Here is a 16,926-nt window from a genome sequence, read left to right on the forward strand (position 1 = left end):
CAGATGCTCTGACACTGTGCTAGTCTATGGGGGGGATCTTCATATGGAAACATTTGAGGAATAGATGGTTAGTTTAGTGTTTAGGTTGGTCAGGAAACATCCATGTACCGCTTTCCTGTAAGAAATGCAAGAGAAGTCAAGAGAGTGCCAGGGGAATGTTGCCTAATTTAAATAACGCTTTGGTTCTTTTTGTACTGAATAAATAAACAAACCCGCTGAGGAATTGTGCTAGCAATGCAAATGGCCACACCCACTACATCTGATTGGGTGGCCTGTGGTGGGAAGCAGTCAGCTTTTTATTCCATCTCTTTGCAGTGGACTTTCATTCTCTGGACATCCCAGGGCACCTGTGAGCAGACGTGGAAGAACACCACAAGCCCGATGTAGCCTGCATGCATGCTTTTGACACCCAATGGGCAAATCTGCAAAATAAATACACTTCCTACCAGAGGACATTAGGAGCAAACCGATATCCCAGTTATGTTGCTTGTTCCTGAAAAGAAAAGGAAAGCAGGTAAGAATGCTCCACATTTTAAATATGTTTGTGCTTGCATGAATCCTTGCGCATGGACAGCTGTCCACCTAGAATTTGGAAAGCTAAGAAAAGAGCTTTGAAAAATCATGCAGTCTGCTCCTGAATGTCAGTTGCTGGGAATCACAAGTGGGGATTTTGATTGCGGTTTCGCCCATGTTCTGCTTCAGAACTTCCCACAGGGGCATCTGATTAGCCACTGTGAAGACGTGATGCTCAAGTAGATGAAGGGTTTTTTTCCCAATGGGCTGCATCTAGTTAAGTCCTACTGAGAGTAACCCCACTGAAATAAGTGGACATAAATTAGTCATGCCCATTAATTTCAATGGGTGTACTCTGAGAAGGACTAGGACTGCATACAACACGTTCAGCAGGATTCCACTAAGTTTTTGCCTGTGTAGAAGGAGGGCTTCTTCTGAAACTAAACTCTCCACCCCTCCCCTCTTCCTGCACCCCTCTAAATCTGCTCTGGAGTGTTGGAGCAAAATCCAGAATAGCCTTAGGAGGCCATGGAGAGGAAGGAGAGTGGGAGTAAGTCCCATTGCACAAGTGGTCCTCAATTCCCTGCACATCTATCCACTTAGTGCCATGTTAAATTCTGCACTGTGTTCTTAAAAACCTTTTGAGATTTCTTTCTTTCTTTCTTTCTTTCTTTCTTTCTTTCTTTCTTTCTTTCTTTCTGCTTCATTGGGAAATTTTACCTTTGAGGATTGCATATCCCTATCTGATATACAGGTTGGGAGCCTTGAGTGTGACTTCTTATGCATCACACACAAGAGGGAGATATCTACAGGCTTAGAGAAAAACCAAAGTCTGCAGAAGTAAATATACAGATCTATCTGAGGGGGGAAACCTAAAAAGACAGGACCCCAAAAAATCACTCAATTGAAACTGAACACACTATTAAGGCGCTGTGGGTTAAACCACAGAGCCTAGGACTTGCCAACCAGAAGGTCGGCGATTCAAATCCCCGTGAAGGGGTGACCTCCTGTTGCTCGGTCCCTGCTCCTGCCAACCTAGAAGTTCGAAAGCACATCAAAGTGCAAGTAGATAAATAGGTACCACTCTGGCAGGAAGGTAAACGGTGTTTCTGTGCACTGCTCTGGTTCACCAAAAGTGGCTTAGTCATGCTGGCCACATGACCCGGAAGCTGTATGCCAGCTCCCTCGGCCAATAAAGCGAGATGAGCACTGCAACCCCAGAGTCAGCCACAACTGGACCTAATGGTCAGGGGTCCCTTTACCTTTACCTATTAAGACACAGAATGCTGGCTGACTGTTTTTGTGGGTGAAGAGGACAGAAAACGAGAGTGACAGGGTACAGAATGGAGTGACCTAGGGAAAGGCCATGACTGACTGGAAGCCTGAACTGGAGCACTCCAGGCCCCACTTACAAGGAAGGATGAAACTGTCAATGTGTCGTGAACTGGCAGGGCAATGGATAGGAGGAAGAGGATCCTAGTGAGGGGTGTAGCTGGGACTGGGGCACACCAGGGCAAGCTGGGAAAGGGGAAGGAGAGGTTGGTGTAGGAAGTACTTATGGGGTGATGGAGGATGGCAAGAGAATGAGGATCAGTGCATAGGAACCAGAGCAGCAGGACCCACCACCAGAGCCAAAGGGGCACCTGTCTCCATGAATACAGCAGTCTCTGAGGAGTGGGGAGCAGTGGGAGGGGTGCTCCAGTAGGCTGAGGCGGGCAAGGGCCCACAGCCCAGCTCCGTAGCTGGCCAGGTGGGGCTCGCTAGCTCTAGTAGTATGTGGTTCCTCAGATTGAGTGTGCTGGGAGCAGGTGAGGGTCGCATGCCTCATCAAGCCCAGATGCTGCAATCAGCATACAAAGTATAAAAGGGCAGCAGAGCTGAGGTGCTGTGTCTGCTCAACTGCCCATGTTGATGTGCCTCAACTTGGATGCAAGGCTTTGCTTCACTTTGGACACTTGGATTGACCCTGGACTGGGGACTTGACAAATGGACTTGCCGCCAGGTAGGCCAGGGGTTCAGGGAACAATGTTGGCTTGTCCCTCGGCTTCTGACAAAGTTGAAGGACACATTCTAACCAGGCAAATTAACTCAAGGAGGGTATGCAGTAGTAGGGCTAGTGAGGGATATGAGCCTGTGGAGAGTTCAAAGAGCTGAATAGTGAGGCCTACCAAACTGCATTTTGCCCTCAGGCTTCAAGCTCCTCATGCCTGCCAGTTGAGGAGCCCATTCCATTTGTTCACAAAGGTGTTTATCCATTCCTTTGCATTTCTAGGGAACCCATTTCCAACCAACAGCAAATTTGCTCCCCTGATACCCTTGAGTCTTCATCTGCAAACCATTTTTCCATTTCCAAGTGTTCCTCCGAATGAAATATCTGTGGCAGTAAACTGCATTTGCTCCCAAGTCATGTGGACTCCCCATTAATCTGAGGCGGAAAAGTTCCCACCAGAAAATTGGTGAGAATGTGACGTCCTGGACATCTTCTGAGTCTGAGGGCATCACATGAAGCCTGGAGAGGGACGGAACTTTCTTTATAGCTGACGCTTATCTTGGTCCGTTTGAAAGGCAGACTGGCCTTAGGCCCCTGTTCCTGAAGGCTGTAGTGAAAACCGTCACATTGATCCGGGGACATTTGGTGCTGTGGTTAGCATTTGTCTGATGATCAGGGTGGAGAGAAGAAAATGTCTTTAAGAGAACCTGAGGCAGTTTTCCTCTTTCATGTTGGCCAGATGTCAAGAAGACCATGTGCAGGAGTGGGGAAGGACGGTGAGCATCTCAACACCACAGACTTGAACTGGCTTGAAGGAACTTTTCCTTCTCCTCAGAGATCTCTGAAGATTGTAGGTCGGGGGGACATAAGACGCTTCCGGCCAGAGGCCCATCTACTCCAGCAACATATGTTCATCATAACCAGTGAGGTGCCCATTATTGGAAACCCTCAACCAGTTGCCTATTATGCTTCTCTCACATGATTCCCAGCAACTGAGATTCAAAGCCATACCATATGACAGTGGAGGGAGACATAGGTGTTGTGGCTAGTAACCACTGACAGCCTACATGAGCGCAGAGGCAGGATACTAGGGAATACTTGTGGGAGATAGACAGGCCTAGTCTCAGCTGGCACCGCTGCCCTGAGGTCCCCTTTCTGCTGCTTCACTGGGTGCCCTTGTGAGCAAATACTCTGGGAGCCTCCTGACACCCATAAGAGCAGGAGTCACCAGTGTACTTGCCAGTAGTAGTAATAATAATAGTAATAATAATTTATTATTTATACCCCGCCCATCTGGCTGGGCTTCCCCAGCCACTCTGGGCAGCTTCCAACAACGTATTGAAATACACTAATGCATCAAAAATTAAAAGCTTCCCTAAACTGCTCACCAGCAGTTTCCCTCACTGCTGGTGAGCAGTGAGGGAACCGCCAGAAGGCCCTCGGCGCTGGACCTCAGTGTTCGGGTAGAATGATGGTGAAGTGAAGGCCCAAGACAGGTGTTGATCATAATGTGAGCTGTGCACAGGTGGGCTGTAGCGAGCGAGCTACCACCATTCCTGTGGAGCCTCCTTTTATTGAGACAAACATGCAAGCTAGGCAAATACATTTTTGGGCTGTGACCTTTACACATCTTCCGTCCCGAAATCGTGGGGTGGTACAGAGCTATTTTGGCACCTGTTCCACAGCGTCATTTTCCCCTTGCACAGTGTATGACGTAGGAGACAAAAGGTCTCAGGGGAAAACTTACAGACAGGACACCGCTGACTCTGAGACCGCAAAAGGTCAGACATGGGTGGAACGATGTACCAGACAGCTGTGGCTTGTCTGGGGGGGGGGGGGTTCCCTGCACCCCAAGGTCATGCATGCAGGCAGATTGTGGCTGCCTGCTGGTGGGGAAGTGTGCTCCCTCCGGACCCCACTCCCCACTCCGCGATATCCCTACAGATGGGGGTGGAGACACTCCTTCAGATGTACTGGACTGAGGCCGTTTACTTCCTACGAAACCAACAAAAGGTAAATATTCCCTCATAAAGTCACTCTAATTCAGGAACAGGAACCTTTTGTTTCACCCCAAGGGCCACATATTACCTAAGAGGAGGAGTTTGGACTTGATATCCCGCCTTTCACTCGCCTTAAGGAGTCTCAAAGTGGCTAACAATCTCTTTTCCCTTCCTTCCCCAATTTATGTTGAAACACATGCAAAACTGGCCTTGGGGCAACTGGTTGACCACTCTGAGCACAGGATGCTAGATTAGATGAACTAGTGGTCTGATCCAGCCGGGATGTTCTTATGTTCTTTATGTATTTAATGAGGAGGAGGGGGGGGGGAGTTTGGATTTGATATCCCACTTTATCACTACACTAAGTAGTCTCAAAGCAGCTAACAATCTCCTTTCCCTTCCTCTCCCACAACAAACACTCTGTGAGGTGAGTGCGGCTGAGAGACTTCAGAGAAGTGTGACTAGCCCAAGGTCACCCAGCAGCTGCATGTGAAGGAACAGGGAAGCAAACCTGGTTCACCAGATTACGAGTCCACTGCTCTTAACCACTACACCATGCTGGCTAGAGAAAACTTAGAGAAAACTTCCTGCAACCACATACCAGTTGTGGGTGGGGCAAAGGTGGGCAAAGCAAGGAATGTAAATTTTACCTCTCGTACAGTACGCTAGAGGGATGCGGGTGGCGCTGTGGTCTAAACCACTGAGCCTAAGGCTTGCCGATCAGAAGGTCGGCGGTTTGACACCCCCCCCAAGACGGGGTGAGTCCCCGTTGCTCGGTCCCAGCTCCTGCCAACCTAGCAGTTCAAAAGCACATCAAAGTGCAAGTAGATAAATAGGTACTGCTCCGGCGGGAAGGGAAACGGCTTTTCCATGCACTGCTCTGGTTTTGCCAGAAGTGGCTTAGTCATGCTGGCCACATGACCCGGAAAAACTGTCTGCGGACAAACTTCAGCTCCCTCAGCCAGTAAAGCGAGATGAGCGCCGCAACCCCAGAGTCGTTCGCAGCTGGACTTAACTGTCAGGGGTCCTTTACCTTTACCTTTTACAGTATGCTAATACACACACTCCCACACCCATCTCTATCCTTCATGAAGATTAGAGTTCAGGGACATCCCAGCCAGCCAAGGAGGGTGTGAATCAGGGCCATTGAGGGGCATGGCCTGCAGAGAGTCCGAGGGGCCAGACAGAAAGGCCTAGTGCAGGGCCGGAGGAAGGGGGTGTAGTGGGTGTGGGCCACCCCAGGTGTCAATGCTGAGGGGGGTGACAAAATGCTGGGCAGCACTCACCGCGGGGCCCGCAGCGCGCTTGAGCCACACGTCTCTCCTGGGAAAAACGTGGTAGCTTGGGTGCACGCAGGCTCTGCGCTGCCCAAACGGTCTGCCCGTTGCCTCCCCCCAGCTGTAGGGCAGCTGAGTGGGAGGAGGCAGGCAGACTCAGGAGGCCCCGCGGTGCACCGCAGTGCACCCCATCCCTATTGGCGGCTCGCCCCGCCCCTGGGCATGCCGCCCAAGCGGCTTCCTCCACCACTGGCCTCATGGCCACCAGGTGTGAGGTTCCCCCATCCCTGCTCTTATCCTCCATTCCAAATGCCATTGCAGCCAGTTCCTCATTGCTACCCACACAAGTCCTGAGCATCCCTCCTAGAATGGTGATCCAAGAGAGGAGGAATAAACATGGCTAGTAATTTCAGCACTTGAAAGGGAAGGGAAGATAGTGGTGTGTTTTTTTGTGGTGGTGGTGTTTTTCAATCCAAGGAGCATTTGCTGCTGCTCTCTCCTTTTGCAGCTGACAAGACCAAGGCAAATGATGTTCCTCCGCTTGCTAGCTTGCTCCCCAGCCCCCAGGTCTCTGTAGCATTGTAGCACACTCCTGCCATCAGCTCTCTGATTGACAGAGCAGTCTGATCACCTGGAGAGGAGCAAAAGTGCATCCATTAGCTCACGAGAGAGGGCTAGGTAGAATCTTATCTTCTGCTGCTGGCTGTTTATGAGCTGTGTGGTTGCAAAAAGGCAAGCCTCCTCCTCCCTTCTCTTCTCACTCTCCTCCTCCTCCTCCAGCTCATTTGCTGGAAGAAAGCAGCAGCAGGGCTGAGCTGAGAAGTTTTTGGCATGGACTTGAGAAGGCAGAGGGACTTAAGCTCACCAGCTCCAGCACCCCAGCAGCCAGACTGCTCATCCATAGCCTGGACAGGTTTCCAAGCTGCTCTGTTTTCTGCTAGGGAGAAACCAAGCACAGGCATGTTTCTGGGACTTGGTTTGGAATCACAGCATTTTAGCCAAAGTTGATGGGACTATCTGAGGTTGTGGTTTTTTCCTCCCTCCTCCTTGTGGTGAGAAGATCCCAAGAAGTGTCAGCGGAGAAGTGGGGGTGTCTTTGAGTCCACCCCTTTTGGTGGGGTCAAGGAGGTTCTCCTTCCAAAGTACCAAAGAGGTCTCTGTTTGGATGTAAGCAAGATCACCAAGACATCCCTGCTGATCAAAGCTCGTTCTGCAGGAACTGGAGATGGAGAATGAGGTTGGGAAATCTGTGGATAAGCAAATGGATAAATACATGTAATTATTCTGGTCTTTTTTTAAAAGCTCACTTTCTTTCTCTGTTTTCTGCTTTTGCACCATTGCCCTCTCCATTCTCCCATCTTCTGTTCTTCTGGTGTGTGTGCATATCCCTTTAGAAAGTCAGAGGGACATGTGATTAATCATTTTGTGCCCTTCTTCCACAGAGTGACCATAATGGGGAAATCAGAAAGCCAAATGGATATTGTGGAGAAAACGACCAGATCTGGACAGAGGTCCTGGAGCTTGGTTGCTCTCAGCTTGTCTGTCCTCCTAGTCCTCATGAGCTGTGCTGTGGTTTCCTTAGTAATCCTCTACTCGAAAAGCAGAGGTAAGAGAACAACTGTTACTTATGTGGTTTCCTTCTTTCCTTAACTGCATATTTGGGTAAATTGTATACAGTGCTAAAAAAAACTATATAGGAAAAAATTTGTTACCATTGCTTTGGGGAGGGATTGGGGGGATAATTTGTGAGATCTCTTCTCCTACTGTGTGTGTGTGTGTGTGTGTGTGTGTGTGTGTGTGTAAACATGAATAAGCTCACCACAATCCCATCTGCAGTTTTCAAGGTAAATCTCAACTTGACAAGAATGAAAATCAAGAAAGGAGTCCCCGTATAATCACGGGCATTCTCCAGCATACCTTACAAGGGGTGAATAGTAATCCCAGATCCCAGGCAAAAAAGATAGCTGCCATTACCCAGCATAATATAGCAGATTAATTGTTGAGTTTCAACACAGAACACCAATATTTAAATACTCGCTGCTCCACAGAGTCTACTAAGTGGGAAGCTCTGGGATTTGAGCAAATGAGAATACACACACACACACACAGAGAGAGAGAGAGAGAGAGAGAGAGAGAGAGAGAGAGAGAGAGAGAGAGAATTTATGTGGAGAGAGAAAATTTAAGAGAGAAAAGCTGTATAAGTGAAACAGAGGGGGGAAATTGAAATATCCTCCTCAGTTAACAATATTGAAAAGCTTGGTTGAGTTAACAAGAGCCCAGATTCTCAACATTCAGCTGGTAGACATAAGAATGTGTGTTTGCATCTGTCTCCTTGAGACAGTGTGCAGTGGAGAAAACGACTCCTTGTGCAGTGTGGATTTTAGGCAGAATGAGGAGAGGGGCTTATTTAGATGTAGACAATTTGGGATCTGCTACGCTTATCACGCTAGAGCAGGAGATGCAGTAAGCTTCTAAGAACTGAATAATTTTGTACCTTCTGCAGAAGCCCAAATGCAGTCTGTTGCTAGAAGAGTGAGTTTTAAAAGAACTCCCACACAGAACTGGGAAGGAGGGGGAGAGCGACATGCTGTATTTATTCTGCCTTTAAAAGCCTTTTCTTTATTTAAAAAAAAAAAGGTTCTGATGGCAGCACTGATTTCCTCCTCCTTGCCACTGAAGTGTTGCCTGAATATTTTGTCCCTGAGTTCATAAAAATATACATGTTGTTGTGGAGGACAGAGTGGATACAGAGAAGCTTTCCCACCTCCATTCGTAGAACTAGAAATCAATCGTTCAGCAGAACCAGCTCCCAGTAGATCTAGGGAAAAGGAAAGGATTGTATTTCATTGATATCTCATTTTTAGCCTAAGAATCTTTAGAAGTAGTCTCTAAGAAGCCCATGGGGGACACATTCTCTTCTGGGCAGCATTCAGGGGAGGTACATGCCAATGGTAGGCAGGGCAAGAGGCAAAAGTAAGCAGAGAAATGAATGCCTTTGTATGGTAGGTGAGTTTCTGAACACACACAAACAGCCTTATCCCCCAACCGGGCAAACAAGGGGCATTATCAGAGTTTTGTTGTTTTTTTAAAAAAACCTGTTTTTATTAAGATTTTCATGGGTAATAATAATAATAATAATTTAATATTAATACCCCACCCATCTGTCTGGGTTTCCCCAGCCACCCTGGGCAGCCTCCAACAAAAGATTAAAAATACATTAAGACATCAGTCATTAAAAACTTCCCTAAACAGGGCTGCCTTCAGATGTCTTCTAAACATCAGATAGTTGTGTATTTCTTTGACATTGGATGGGAGGGCGTTCCACAGGGCGGGCGCCACTACCAAGAAGGTACATATAACGTCTCTGTTTTCAGTTCATAGATTCTTTTCTGCATGTCAGTTACATTCAATGTGAGACATTGCTGCCATGTGCATTCTGAGGTTGGGGGGAGAGAGAAGTAGGTCCAAGGAAATATTCCAGCCAGATCGAAACACTCAGGAAGGGTGCAAAGAAGAGCTGGTCATGGGGTGTAAGAAAAGCCCTGCTGGAATCAGGTAAGAGGCTCATTTGCTCCAGCACCCTGTTCTCACAGTGGCCAACCAGACAGTGATGTAGCATGGGTTGCCGGTGCCCAGGGCAAAGCCAGTGTTGCACCCCCACCCCCCAGGTCTGGGCAACTGGGGTGGAGGTGTGCACCCCAGCCCCAAAGGTTAAGCTTGGGTGCAGCTTGCCTCCCCATGACTGCGGAAGCCAGCAGGAGCTCACCCATATGGCCTCGGTGAGGGAACCTGTTGTGGGGGCGCCTGGTTTGCCTCTCTCAGAATTTTGGAACCCAGGGCCACTGTTAGAATTCCTGCTCCGTGATTGCAGCCATGGGATTGTTGTCTATCACATGACAGTGTATGTTTTGACTCCACAGAGTGGGAAGAGACAGGATGTTTGTGTTACTTTGTTCCGTGATATGGGACTATTTCCCTTTGTTCTTTCTCTTTGCTGTCTGACGATAGAGAAAGAGAGGGAGCCATGTTGCAGTTCTCCGTGTGTGTTTATGTGTAAATAAAGTAGATTAGCCAAAATGCTGAGTTGCTGAGATCTGTTAAGCAAGCTGCGAAGACTCTGCGGATCCCTAAGTGTGCCGATGTCTGTTGGCATCAGTCGCTGTGATGTTCGGACTGAAGAAAGCTTTTGAAGCTCCCAAACGATCGGCCAGGAGGGAAAGAACATGCCAGTTCGGCATGTGTCTCTGCCAGGGTCCTACTCGAGTGTAGGACAAGCTCCTGACAGCCACTACCCCTCCACCCCCCCATGCTATGCCACTGCAACCAGATGCCTGCAAGCAGGACCTGAGTACAACAATCCTCTGTCCAGTGATTCCCAGCAATGGTTATTCAGAGAAATATGGCCTATGACAGTGGAGGCAGAGCACAGCCACCATGGGCTTTCTTTCCAGGAATTTGTCCAATCCTCTTTTATAGCCACTGGAGCCAACTTCAGGGGGCTATGGGCAGTGGTGGAGGAAGCCGCTCAGTCGCCTGGGGCGGGGCGCCCAGGGGTGGGGTGAGCCGCCCATAGGGGCTGGGCACACTATGGGCCTCCGGAGTCTGCCTGCCTCCTCCCACTCAGCCACCCTGCAGCTGGGGGGAGGCAGCAGGCAGACTGTTTGGGCAGTGTGTAGCCTGCCTGTGCCCAAGCCACCACGCCTCTCCCAGGAGGCCCCGCAGTGAGTGCCGCCAGGCATTTTGTCACCCCCCTCAGTGGTGGCACCTGGGTCGGCCCGCACCCACCGCACCTCTCTTCCTCCACCCCGGGCTATGGGTGCTTTGGCATCCACAATAATGTATTTGTGGGCTGGGCCCCCAGAAAGTCAACGGGCAAAGTTGAAGCCCTTCATTGCAGGTGCCCACAATCTTCAGCGCAAGATAGCACCGATTTACAGCCTTCCAAGTAGGTGGCCATTGCCGCCTCTTATGTCAAATAAATCTTGGCTTTGTCCCTGTCTTAGAAAGGTATTCGGGGTGACAGGAGGGTTAGGTCGGGATAAATCACTGTGAAATAGCTCTGAGAAGGGGTGCTCTTTTGACAGATTCAGTAAAAATAGTAGGCTCCCCCCACACACACACACACATATAGACACACTCACAGAAGAAGAGCCCTGCTGGGTCAGGCAAATGACCTATCTAGCCCAGCATCCTGTTCTCAGAGTGCCCAATCACATGCCCATGGGAAACCTGCAAGCAGGATTCAAGCACAGAAGCCCTTTCCTCTTCTGTGGCTCCAGAAACTGGTATAGTGGTACCTCAGGTTAAGTACTTAATTTGTTCCGGAGGTCTGTTCTTAACCTGAAACTATTCTTAACCTGAAGTACCACTTTAGCTAATGGGGCCTCCTGCTGCTGCTGCACCGCCAGAGCCCCATTTCTGTTCTCATCCTGAAGCAAAGTTCTTAACCTGAAGCACTATTTCTGGGTTAGCGGAGTCTGTAACCTGAAGCGTATGTAACCTGAGGTACCACTGTATTTGGAAGCATGGCCCTCCAAGTGTGGAGGCAGAGCATAGCCATCCTGGCTAATAGCTATTGATAGCCCTCTCCTCCACGAATTTGTCTAATCTTCTTGTAAAGCCATCCAAGTCGGTGGCCATCCCCGCCTCCTGGGGGGAAGTGAGTTCCATACTTTAATTGTGTGAAGAAGTGCTTTCTTTTAATCTGTCCCGAATCCTCAAACATTCAGCTTCCTTGGATGTCCATGAGTTCTAGTGTCATGAGGGAGGGAGAAAACCATTCCTCTATCCGCTTTCTCCATGCCAGGCATCATTTTATAAACTTCTATCGTGTCCCTTTTTACTCTTTTCTCTAAGCCAGTGTTTCCCAAACTTGGCTTTCCAGCTGTTTTTTGGACTACAACTCCCATCGCCCCCAGTGGTCAGGAATGGTGGGAACTGTAGTCCAAAAACAGCTGGAGAGCCAAGTTTGGGAAAACACTGTTCTAAACCAAATGCTGCAGCCTTTTCTCATAGGGGAGTCGCTCCATCCCTTTGATCATTTTGGTGGTCCTTTTCTGAGCCTTCTCTAAGTCAACTCAGTATATATATATTTTCTAACTATAAGAAAAAACAAACTTCACACATTGGCGCTTGTGTTATCGGTGCCACCCAAATCCTCCAAGTTCAGGAACACTCTGCAGAAAGTTTGCACATTTATATCCATTCCCCATGGTGATGCAAATAAAAATATCCTGCTGGTTCTGGGTCTCGGTGATTTTCACACCTACATAAAAAAACAAGGGCTACTGAAACCAAAGATGGCCATCAAGCTGGATTGGATTGCAGGAGTTCTTGGTGAGGAGAGCAGGAGGGTGGGAATCCTAAGGAGTTGTGTTATGTTTGCTGGGAAAAGAATGTGGTTGAGCTGGCTTGACAGGAGGCATTGCAAGATGGCCAGGTGTGTCGCATATTTCTCAAGGACTGAGTCTGAAGAGACAAAGATGCCTGCAAACTTAGCTCTAAAGGAGGGGAACCTCAGACCTGTGGCCCAAATGCTGTCCTCCAACTCCTCTATTTGAACTGCAAGGCATTTCCTCAGGCTTCATTCCCTCTCAGAGGCAACTTCATCCTTTGGTGCTTTTTCATGGTTGGAATGTGCCCTGAATCTCTAACGATACCTCATGGTTACCTGCAAGGAAGATGGAGAGATTGGGGGTAGGGGTGGGTGTCTTACTCCACATAGGTAAGAGTCACATCCATTGCCCATAGGCGCCAACTCCTAAGGACTGAGGTCCCTTTGCCCACCCACCCATAAAATATTTGAGGAGGCTGCTATCCCCAAAGTTGATGGGCATTGCCATTCAAATGGTGTGTGTGTGCATCTCATGATCGATTATGCAACGCTTACCTGCCCCTCCCCAAATTTTTATTCAAGTTGGTACCTGATCTGGCCTCACCCAGCAGCTATATGTGGCACCTGGAAGGGCACCCACAAAAGAACAAAGAGTAGGGATGAATGGGACTCTGAAGATCTTGGTCCACTGGCAATATCATGAGCACACTGCCTCTGAACCTAAAGGCTGGATATCTATTCATCCTTACTAGGTTAAGAGGTCCCACTGACAATGTCCTGTCTAAGATCCCCTCCAAACCCTGGAGCCATCAGTGATGAAGCTCCTGGAATACACCATTGACACAATGCCAGAATAATCTAAGGAGATGTCAATAACCTTTTGGTGGAATTCTGAAGAGCAGTTGCTGGGAATCACAAGTGGGGAGAGTGCTGTTGTGCTCAAGTCCTGCTAGTGGGCTTTCCATCATGGGCAACTGGTTGGCCACTGTGAGAGCAGGGTGGTGTGCCTGATCCAGAAGGGCTCTTCTCATGTACAACAGGAGACATGATAGAGGTGTATATAATTATGTATGGTGTTGAGCATAACACTAGAACTCAGGGCCATGCAATGAAGCTGAATGTTCAAAGATTCAGGACGAAAGAAAATATTTCTTCATGCAGCACATATTCGATCTCATGGGATGTAGTGATGACCACTAACCCTGAGAACTAGCCTCTTCCTCCAGGATTTTCTGTCAATGGTAGCTAGCCACAATGGCTATGTCCTGCCTCCCCTGTCAAAGGCAGTATTTCTCTGAATATGAGTTGCTGGAAATTTCAGGTAGGGAGAGGATTGTTGGCATGTGGGGTTTTTTGTACAATCCTTGTGAATGGTCTGTGTTTTATGTGCTTTTCTTATATCCACAGATTTACAGTATGGTGCCAGTCCACAGAACGTATGTACCACCCGTGGGTGTGTAACAGCAGGTAAAAATGATATTCTTTCCTGAATCATTCTTTTTTTTTTTCTGCTGAGGTCCACTACAGGGAATGTGCTGGCATAGCAGACCAATGAAGTCAGCAGGATTGAACCCTCCACTCATCAGCTATGGGTAGTGCTCCACTATTGTGTTCTCTGCAGGGAATGTACTGAAAAAGCAGATGTCTCCCAACTCCACCCACCAACCAACTTTGACAATACCTCCCACTTTTGAGCCACTAGCTGTCAACATGATGTCAAATGATTGTTGGCCCCGCTTGGAATCCCTAAGACAGTTGGATGGTGCCCTGTACGCCATCTTCCGGCAACTCCTGCAGCCAAGCTGGTGCCAAAAGTATTGCTTTGCTTTCCTTTGGACCACATTGACAAGACTGAGAGGGGTGGGGTCTTGTCATCTGGGCAGCCCAAGACCTCCTTACACACTGCCAAGGTTTGTGCCCTGGGGAGGTTACTTTGGTACTGATAATGCAGCCGTCTGACTTCACCCCCAGAGGTGCACTTTATTGTATCTCAAAACAGACAGATGCCAACAAGGCTGTCTCCACCCACTTGTCAAAGTTGTGCCGTGGTGGTGGGAGAGATAATGGTCTGTCCCCCTGGGCCAAAAATGTTCCCCATAACCCTGGGTTAGGGGGAGCCCAGAAAAGGCAAATGATCAGGTAACTTAATCAGAATATTCTTCTGAATAAATTTTGGCTCTGTCCTCATTTTGATGTTTATTAGATACAATAGGAGTGGTGGACTTTTTCAGTCTGAGGGCCATATGACCTTCTGGGCAACCTTCAGGGGGCCACAAGCTAATGGTGGGTAGAGCCAGAGGCAAAAGTGGGAAGAACCACTAATGTAAAGCAACTAATGTTATGTTTATACAGTAGGCTGGGTTCTAGACATACCCCGCTATATCCCATGTTCTAAAACAAACTGGTTGCTATTTTGTTTGCAGTCCCAGTTCAAGGGGCTTGCATTAGCATGGGGGGAGCTATTTAATTACAGCATTATTGGTGGGGGTTTTTGCAAACAGTTACCAAGTGTGTAGTGTTGTCTGCCAGAACAATTCCAGCTCTAGGTGAATTCTTTCTTCTTCTCCTTTCTTTTTTGCCAATTAATTTTTATTGCTTTTCATTTTTTAAATGAATTAACATCAAATTAATTCCAATTTAATACAAATTTAAAAGTTGACTTCCCATCCTGCTCCCTTGATGTTTCCCTCCCCACCCTTAATTGCTGCTCAATATTACATACATTTCCAAATTTCATTTCAAAATATTTTGGCCTTTTAGCCTTAATTTTTTTCTATTTTCTTCTTTACTTCCCATCAGCTGCTCTTCTTCGATCTCTGCCAGACTTTTACTTAGCTATAACATATTCACAAATGTCAAGAAGAATTGCTCCTCACTTTGTCAGCCCACATGCATCCTTAACTTTAAAATCAACAAACCACAAACACAAAAAAAGCTCTAGGGGAAATTCAAGCTCTAGGGCAGTGATGGCCAAACTTGGCCCTCCAGCTGTTTGGGGACTACAATTCCCACCACCCCTGAGCACTGGTCCTGTTAGCTAGGGATGATGGGAGTTGTAGTTCCAAATCAGCTGGAGGGCCAAGTTTGGCCAACACTGCTCTAGGGGGATGTGCTGCCTCTAGGTACAAACTGGCACGCAACAGTTGGGAATGGGCTTAATTATTGGACACCACAAGGGTACTTGCAAGCATTCTGCTTCCCCAATAATGGACACTTTTATGTTTTCATGACATGCAGCTGCCAGAATAATTCAGAACATGGACCCCACGGCAGAACCTTGCCAGAATTTTTACCAGTATGCCTGTGGAGGCTGGCTCAGTCGTCATGTCATCCCAGAGACCAGTTCCAGATACAACATCTTTGACACACTGAGGGATGAACTGGAGATAATTCTCAAAGGTGAGGGTCTCTTTTCTGTACTTTCCCATTGCCTGCCTACTTCCCCACTCAGTGCTAGATCTGTGCACAAGCCAAGTATGCTGCAGTTCATGGACTCGGATTATGATGTTCATGTGTATGTGTGTGTTTTAACATATCATTTTCAACACTTATTAAACATACTTTTATATCTTATACAATTTTTTTGATTGCAATCAATCACATCTGAAAATTTTCCAATCTTTTCCAATTAATTTACATTTCTTACTTCCACTATTACATTTAAATATCATAACTAATATCTCTCTTCTTTCTCTTCTTTGTAATGTTTCATATATTCCTCCTTACAAAACTTCTTGTAGTCCTGCTAGCATAATTTGTTGATTACAGTTGCTCTTCAAATAGTTCGTATATTTCTTCCAATCTTCTGTGAATCTCTGGTCCTGCAGGTTTCGAATCCTTCCTGTCATCTTGTCCAATTCTGCGTAGTCCACAGATTATGACGTTCTAAATACCTCCCCCCAAAAGAAAATACCAGTTAGATTGTTAGCCACCTCCATCCAAGGTCTGGATATGCCAATGGAAAGTCTCTGTTCATTGGCATTATGCATGGTTAATTCAACAATACTGTCAAAGAGGTGGTGTCCTCTGCAAGTTGCACAAAGATGCAAAACCTTGGAGAGCGTCGCAACAGAAAATGCTCTGGCAGATGGCGGTAGAAAACTTGAGTGCCTTGTTCACTATTAAGTTGTATTTCAACCAGCAGGTGGCTGTAAACAGCTTCCAGTATAGCCTGTTTCAGTCTCTGCAACTTCAGCCCATAGAAAGTGCAAGCAAGAACCCAGAAACTGGTGATTTCAGCCAGGAAGAATAGGCCCAGTTCTCAGTGATTTCAGCCAACAGGTTAGCAAATCCCTGTTTCCAGCATTAAGAGCATAAGAATAACTTCCTGGATCAGACCAAAGGTCCTTCTAATCCAGTGGTTCCCAACCTTTTTTTGGCCATGTCCCACCTAAGCATCTCTAAAATCCTGTCCCCCCCCCCCCGATGACATATAATTATTATTATTATTCAGAAAGTGAACTCCTGTTCACATGGAGTGTGATGGGACGATGAGCTGCTTGTGTGTAAAATCCTAGTCCCTCAGAGTTTGGTCAAGTTTGCAAACCTCTGTCTGTAACGGAGCCCCTTAAACATGGCTCCGTCAGTCGCTGGCAGATTCCGACAGTGGTTGCTTTCGGAATCGCTTCCAACATAAAAGCTCCTTAACGGAAACACGTCTTCTGGACTCTCTGCGTGACAGTTTCCGGCGAGGAGTGGGTGTCCCTACAGGAGGTCCTGAAACCTCCCCACTGTTTTCGCTGGAAGTGTCTCTGAGCCATCCCTCCAGCTCCCTTTCCCTCAGCTCAGCTCCTCTCCCCCTACTGGTTCCCT

The 16,926-nt window shown here is 47.7% G+C and overlaps 1 protein-coding gene across 4 annotated transcripts in view; it reads left to right on the top strand.

The window, feature by feature from the left end:
• The first annotated feature begins 323 nt into the window (after positions 1-323).
• MMEL1 (membrane metalloendopeptidase like 1) overlaps positions 324-16,926 on the top strand; it is a 45,113-nt gene continuing 28,510 nt past the window's right edge. Inside the window, exons 1-4 of one of the 4 annotated variants that reach the window (XM_081016103.1) lie at positions 324-514; positions 7,223-7,386; positions 13,522-13,581; positions 15,352-15,513. In XM_081016103.1, the coding sequence (XP_080872229.1) occupies positions 7,233-7,386; positions 13,522-13,581; positions 15,352-15,513 (376 nt within the window). In that variant the 5' untranslated portion in view covers positions 324-514; positions 7,223-7,232. Of the gene's footprint in view, positions 515-6,050; positions 6,184-6,549; positions 7,056-7,222; positions 7,387-13,521; positions 13,582-15,351; positions 15,514-16,926 lie in introns of those variants that run through there. The other 3 variants (XM_081016104.1, XM_081016102.1, XM_081016101.1) reach the window with 3 other exon arrangements.

Source organism: Podarcis pityusensis (assembly GCF_964106645.2).
Source record: "Podarcis pityusensis genome assembly, chromosome: 8".
Taxonomy (NCBI): Eukaryota; Metazoa; Chordata; class Lepidosauria; order Squamata; family Lacertidae; genus Podarcis; species Podarcis pityusensis.